The 7,217-nt window shown below is 46.3% G+C and overlaps 1 protein-coding gene across 1 annotated transcript in view; it reads left to right on the forward strand.

The window, feature by feature from the left end:
- Positions 1-6,849, forward strand: part of PRMT2 (protein arginine methyltransferase 2) — a 42,075-nt gene extending 35,226 nt beyond the window's left edge. The window contains exons 9-11 of the mRNA XM_012810306.2: positions 4,220-4,356; positions 5,428-5,599; positions 6,149-6,849. Of these exons, the coding sequence (XP_012665760.1) occupies positions 4,220-4,356; positions 5,428-5,599; positions 6,149-6,181 (342 nt within the window). The 3' untranslated portion in view covers positions 6,182-6,849. The remainder of the gene's footprint in view (positions 1-4,219; positions 4,357-5,427; positions 5,600-6,148) is intronic.
- Positions 6,850-7,217: the final 368 nt, after the last annotated feature.

Consider the following 7,217-nt stretch of genomic DNA (forward strand, 5'->3'; position numbering starts at 1 on the left):
AAAAAAAAAATAGCCAGGTGTTGTGGTAGGTGCCTATAGTCCCAGCTACTCCGGAGGCTGAGAGAAGAGAATCACCTAAACCCAGGAGTTGGAAGTTGCTGTGAGCAATGACACCATAGCACTCTACCGAGAGCCATAAAGTGAGACTTTGTCCCTATTAAAAAAAAAAACAAAACCAAAACTTTAAAAGCCTGGTTTATAAGATCTCACTGAGAGGCTTAAGGACCTTAGGGGGATTTTTTGAGTTTTTTTCTGTATGTCAGGTGCAGACTGAGAGATAAAATGCATGTTAACAATGAGTCTGCCCTCACAGCTTTCCTGTATCGCCAGAGAGCTTTGTTTATTTTTTTTAAAGATTTTTTTATTGTACCATAGCTGTATACATTAATGCAATCACAGGGTACAGTGTGGTGTTTTCATATACATTTTGAAATACTCTCATCAAACTGGTTAACGTAGCCTTCATGTCATTTTCTTAGTTATTGAGTTAAGACATTCATACTCTGCTTTTAGAAAGATTGACTTGTACCCTTGTAGGATAAACCATAGAGATGACCCCTCCAATCACCCTCCCTCCACCCATCCATCCCCCTCCCCTCTCCCTCCTCCTCCCCATATTCTAAGGCTATAATTAGGTTATAACATTCCTATGATAGCTATAAATTAGTTTCAAAATAGGGCTGTGCACATTGGATACTTGCCAGAGAGTTTTGTTAAAACGAGCTAGGCAGGATTTTCATCCCGTTTTTTAGGTAATTTCTTTTAACTTATAATGGACAGCCTATGGGCTGCTTTCTTTAGTCCCTTTAAGAGACACTGGACCATGTCATTATGGAGGCAATGCCAGCATCATCAGTTTGGTAATTACAATTGGGGTCCTCCCAGGGAACAGTCCTAGTGCCTTCTGGCAGATTGTGGTCTATTCTGTGTAGGTCTTCAGCATAAATTTGGGCTTGAGTCCAGACTTGCTCTCTTTCCTCCAAAGTTAGAGTGGAGGGGAGAATAACATATAAATCATATGATTGAATTAGATATCTAAATTCTTGAGCGTATTTTGTGGGATCCGTAGAGAATGAGCCTAATCTTTGATTTATGTGGGAGAGTCTGAGAGAGAAAATGGGACATGAACGCTGACAATGCCTTCCGTTCCCACAACCTCTCAGAGAGGGTATAAGGGTTGAGGTATTTTGGAAGTGGGCAGTCTAAAGGTGTGGCCAGACCTAGTATGTGGCAGGGAAGCTGGGTCTGGCACATTTTTTTTCTGTCCCAGATGCACCATTTTTTTTTCTCTTACAGTGCATTGGGAAATTGGAGAAGTGGGGGAGGGGTGGAAGTCAGAGAAAGGGGGTTGGAAAGCCATTTTCTTTCTTCCTTACCTTGTGGGTGGGGAATTGGAGAAGGGAGGAGGAGGGGTGGAAGTTAGAGAAGGGGGAGGAGGGGTGGACGTTTGCTGGTAGGGGGGAAGTCGAGGGTGGGGGTTTCTGCCCAATTGAAAGAAGAAAATGGAGAGTCAGATGGGTCTGCAAAATTTGGAGGTATTTGTGCAAGGAGAATTTGAGAGGGTTCACAGGATGAAGACAGGGAAGGAATATTTCGGAGTGTGAGGAATGCTTGAATGTAAGGAATCTCCAACCATTTGGCTAATTTGGGACAGTAATTTTTAAGATCAATGAGAATTGAGATATCGAAGGTGCCATTTTTTTTTTTTAAGAGACAGAGTCTCACTTTGTTGCCCTCGGTAGAGTGCTGTAGCATCACAGCTCACAGCAGCCTCCAGCTCTTAGACTTAGGCGATTCTCTTGCCTCAGCCTCCCAAGTAGCTGAGGCCACAATGCCCAGCTATTTTTTGTTGCAGTTTGGCCGGGGCTGGGTTTGACCTGCCAAGCTCGGTATGAGGGGCCGGTGCACTACTCACTGAGCCACTGGCACCACCCTTGAAGGTGCCATGTTTAGGCCAATGTGAACCATTGTCAAGTTTGTACATAGGCTAAGCAGTGTTACATAGAAAAATGAGACATTTAGGTTTGAGGTCAGGGTAGAGATGTAGAGGTTTCAGGTGAGTTAGAAGACACCTTAGAGGTGAAGGGGGAATCCATGACTATGAGTGGTTAAAAACTGGAGGAAGAAAGTACATGAGATTAAAGCTAACGCGAAGAGTATGAGCAGAAAATAGGGTGGACCTTCAAAGGGAAAGAGGGAACAAAAGGACCAATAAAAGGACCAAGACTGCAACCAGAGAGGGCTTCCTCTGCTATGGTTGTCAGCCGAATCTAGACCTCTGGTAAGATTCTAGATGAGTGAACCCAGTTCACTGAACTGAACTACCAAAAACAATCCAGACCCATAGTAGGGTTGGCGAGGCTGGTGTCGGGATATTACCCAGACTCTTCACTTATGACTTCAGTCAAAAGCGGGCACTACCTCTGTACATGACCTCAACCAGGCAGAGGGACCTGGGCCCACAATAGGGCACCAAGGAGCAAGACTGAGGGAGAGGGAAATTCAGCCTCTGAGTGTGTGTAAAAGGAGTCCAGAGATTATATAAAAGATACATTAAAAGTGCGAAAAGAGGTGGGGAGAGGAGGAGGTAGACTAGGAACAGGAAGAGGAAAGAAGTGAAGAAAAAGTTTTTAGATAAGGGCTCACCTTAGTATGAACTGGATGAATGGGAGGTAAAGTCAGAGAGTGCACCAGTTCTCTTTGTCTAATGGGAATAAGGGTCAGTTTGGTCAGGTTCGGTGGGGTGTATTTTCAGCCCCACAAAGGGACTTTTCCCCAGTGATTCACAGACACCATATTTAAGTTTCCAGATCTAAGGATAAAATCATTCCAAGATGCGAGATGAAAGGAAAACGGAGATCTAATTCATGTGATTAAAGTGATTTTATTCCATCTAGAGTGCCCGTGGGGTGAGATTCCTGACTAGGGAGAAATCCACACATGGGCTTTGGCTAAGGTGACCAGATGTCCCACTTTTGGCCGGACATTCCTGATCTCTAACAATTTGTTCCACATCCCATGACATTTTTAAAAAGTCCTGATTTTTGGAAAGAATGCATGACAAGCCAGGGAACAGCGGGAGAATGGGAAGGGAATAGACGGTTTTCGGCTGCTGAAAAGGTTAATGTAACTCCATTTGGGAATAAAGAGGTTAACGTAACTTCATTTGGAAATGAAAAGGCTAATGTAAACTCCCTACTCCCCTCCTGGGCAAGGTATCAGAAGGAGACTGGCTCCCTCCCTTGCTTCTAGCAAGGACAATTAGCTCAGAAGGAGCCAAACTGTCTGGAACAAACAAGTATCCCCCCCCCCCTAGAGTAAGGTGACCAGACATTCCGCTTTTGGTGGGACAGTCCTGATTTTTAACAATTTGTCCTGCATCCTGCGGCATTTTAAAAAAGCCCCAATTTTTGGAAAGAATGCAGGACAAGCTAGGAAACAGGGGAGTACAGGAAGGGAATATACGGTTTTTGGCTGCCATATGGTTATTTTGCCAGGATATGTGTTTTATATTATTTTTGTTAATTTTATAATGTTAAACTTTAATAATAACAAATAATTGTTGAGAACTAATTATGGAGAATTGCTTATCAAAGTTTGCATTGTTGTCAGGCCCCACCCCACCCCCCCTTGGTGTCCCGCTTTACCAATCTTAAAATCTGGTCACCTTATCTTTGGTGGACAGGGATTTAAAGGGTTAGGGCCGCCAGGATTGGTGGCATTCCTATTTCCTGGGAGGGACATGAGGGTGACCCTTCCTGGGCGCACCTTGAACCTGACCCTGCCTGGGCAGGGCAAGTTTATTTGGGCAGGTACTTGATTCTATCAGGTCCTGGGTAGGGTTTATGGACATGTCCAGCAGGTGCTCAGGACCTGCCATGCTGGTGGGGATTAAGTGGTAGGGATTAGGGGGACACCACAGGGAGCCAGGTGTTCAGGCCTCAGACTTTCCCAGCTATGTAGAAGGCAAGCTATAGCACAGAGCAAGCCAAGGAAAGTGCCCACTGGGATGGGGCAAAATGTAGGTCAGATAAAACCCAAACTGCTGGGAACCTTTTTGATCTGTAACATCTACATCTTGGGCTACAGAACTTAGCAGGGACATCCCACGAATGTTTTGTGTTCTGAGGCTTTCAAGCCAGGGAATCAGGGTGCTGAAGAGGCCAGTGACCTGCCCGGACCCATGCCTCTGTCCATATTTTTGACCCTTTGACCCTAGACCATGAGAGGTGACCTGTGCTTCAACATCCGGAGGGCTGGCACCCTGCATGGATTCACAGCCTGGTTCAGTGTGCACTTCCAGAGCCTGCAAGAGGGGCAGCCACAGCAGGTGCTCAGCACTGGGCCCTTCCACCCGTGAGTGCTAGGGGTAGTGTGGGGTTGAGGTGGGAGGAGGGTGGGTGATGGGCCCCTGCACATGAAGGGCGGGGGGTGAGGCTGTACCCAGAACAGGCAGCTGCTGGGGATTTTTCTTGCCCAGTGCTCTCTGCCACCCTGGGGTCCCCCTGCAGCTGGCCCTAGGGGTCGGGGCATGCTCAGCTACCCCTTTCAGCACCTGCCCTGTAAGATGAAGGGGACCAAGAGCCCAGACACTAGTGTTAAACTACAGTCCTGGTGTCCAGGGAGGCTCCAGCCAGGTCTCATCCTGCCCTGAGGTGCCCAGTGTCTAAGGGCCCAGGATACAGGTATAGTGGGGGGTACTGAGTGAGGGAGAGAGAGAGAGCAGAGAGACAGGAGGTCTGGCCAGACCCCAGGGCAGCAGGGAGAGCCCCAAGCTCTTAGAGATGCTTCCAGTGCAGCCTGGGATTACCCAAGCCTGACTGTTTCCCTACACGTTAAGGTTGTCTTGCTCACAGGGAATGTAACTCTCTAAGAAATGACTTGTTGGGGAACTGATCCTGCTGTGTGTATCTCGCTTGAATAGCAGTGACAGACCACTGGCATCAGGAGCTTGGACAGAGCAGTGGCTTTGCCTGGGTGCTGCTATGCCCAGGGAGGGCAAGAGCGTGGATAGCTGCCCTGGTGTGGGGTGTGGGGAGCCAGGCACTACTCAGGGACCCTGTGTGTGCCCTTAAGCCCCCTGTGTCCTGCAGGCCACCTGGGTGAGCCATCCACACCACCCCCTGGAATGTGGCAGTCTCCTGAAGAAGACTGCCACTGTTGTATAAAGGGTTGACAGTGTCTGCGTCACTGTGTAACTTCGATCCCAGTGTGTCTCATAAATCCTGTTTAGATCACAAGGCTGAGGGGTTTCTATCCCATAAATTAGACTGGAAGGTCAAGCTCTGTGTTCCCTGGCTACCTGGGAGGACTGCAAGCTGTCTGTAGGCCATGGACACAATGCAGCGTGGCCAGGGATCAGTGCCCAAGGGCCACTTAGAGACCAAGCTAGCTGCTTCCAGCTGATGTGCACCCTTTGTCTTGCAGCCCCACACACTGGAAGCAGACATTGTTTATGATGGATGACCCTGTCCCTGTCCACATAGGCGATGTGGTCACAGGCTCGGTTGTGCTGCAAAGAAACCCTGTGTGGAGAAGGCACATGTCAGTCGCTCTGAGCTGGGTTGTCACTTCCAGACAAGACCCCACATCTCAAAAAGTAAGATATTCAGTTGAAAATTATGTCTTGTGGATGCTAGGAGACAGGTGTGGGGATAACAGTGGCAAATGGTTATGCTGGCCCCATGGCCCGTGCCCCATCTGCATCATTTTATTTAATCCTCAAATCTCAGAGACCACTGAGAAATGGAATTCTCTTCTTTGGACTCAGGGCTAATGAGAGAGAGAAAAGAAAAATAATCACATGATTTCCCTTTATTTTCTAATACTTTTTTTTTGCTTTGCTTTGCAACAGTTTTAAGTTAAAAACTTAGTGTTTGTCATTTAAAAATTTCTGCACTTGAATGGCATTCTTTTGTCTGATATTAGGAAATACTATATTTACCCTGAACCCCATAAATGCATCAATGTACAAAGTTATCATTTAATAAAAAATAATTATAAAAAATATAAAAAAAGAAATGCTTAACTGTGATGTAATAAAATCTATCAAGTTTTGACCCTAAAAAAAAAAGGAAATACTATATGTTCATTGTATGTTAATGAAATAGAAATTTTATTATTTGATTGATTTGTTTATCTTTTTCAGGTTGGAGAAAAAGTCTTTCCAATCTGGAGATGACAGTTGGTGTTTACTGGAAAGCAGTGTGCGTATCTTGAGGGTGAACACAAGTGAATCAAGATGCACCTGGCTGCTAACACACACTCCTGTGAAAGTCCATGAATGTTCACTCCACATCAACCCCTCCCTAGCCTGGCAGGTGATGCCAGGGCCCTTCACAAACACACTGCTGTGGCCACCCTCGCTGCCCAGTGTCTGCCCTCTAGAAGTAGCTGTGTGTCCCAGGTGCTGCCCGTGGTTAGGTCGTGGCTCAGTGTTCCTATGCTAGGTCTAGTTCTGCACTCCTAGGACGCACGCATGTCAGCCTTATGTACCCTGTGACAGTGACTCCTCATGCGTCATGTGTTAGTGGTGTCCTTACTGCCATCATCTGATCCAGTCAACATGCAGGATGCAGGACTGCACCGTGCTGTGCAGGTGATGTGCAGGAGAGCTGAGGTGGCGATGCATGTGGTGGAACTCTGCATGGCGTAGTGCCGTCGTGTGGATGTCTTCCAGGTAAATTATGTGTGGCACATAGTACATCATGCTCAATAAATATTTTTTAATGAGTGGATGGTGTATGTCCTATTTCAGTGCATATACATTGTCTTTATAAGCATGGGATCACATATGCATTGCCTTGTAACCTTTTATTAATATTACAAAGAGGCTTCTATGTTAGTAGATACACAGCCACCATTTTTATTTTTAAATAAAATTTTATTGAAAAATAAGGTATAGGGGCAGCACCTGTGGCTCAGTGAGTAGGGTCCCAGCCCCATATAACGAGGGTGGAGGGTTTGAACCCAGCCCCAGCCAAACTGCAACAATGAAAAAAAATAGTCGGGCATTGTGGCGGGTGCCTATAGTCCCAACTACTTGGGAGATTGAGGCAAGAGAATTGCCTAAGCCTAGGAATTGGAGGTTGTTGTGAGCTGTGATGTCATAGCACTCCACTGAGGGAGATAAAGTGAGACTCTGTCTCTAAAAAAAAAGAAGAAGAAGAAGAAGAAAATGTACATACTAAAAACTGAACTGTCGTGAATATCTAGAT

The sequence above is a fragment of the Otolemur garnettii genome, unplaced genomic scaffold, assembly GCF_000181295.1.
Source record: "Otolemur garnettii isolate 467f Iridium unplaced genomic scaffold, OtoGar3 scaffold00128, whole genome shotgun sequence".
Lineage (NCBI taxonomy): Eukaryota > Metazoa > Chordata > Mammalia > Primates > Galagidae > Otolemur > Otolemur garnettii.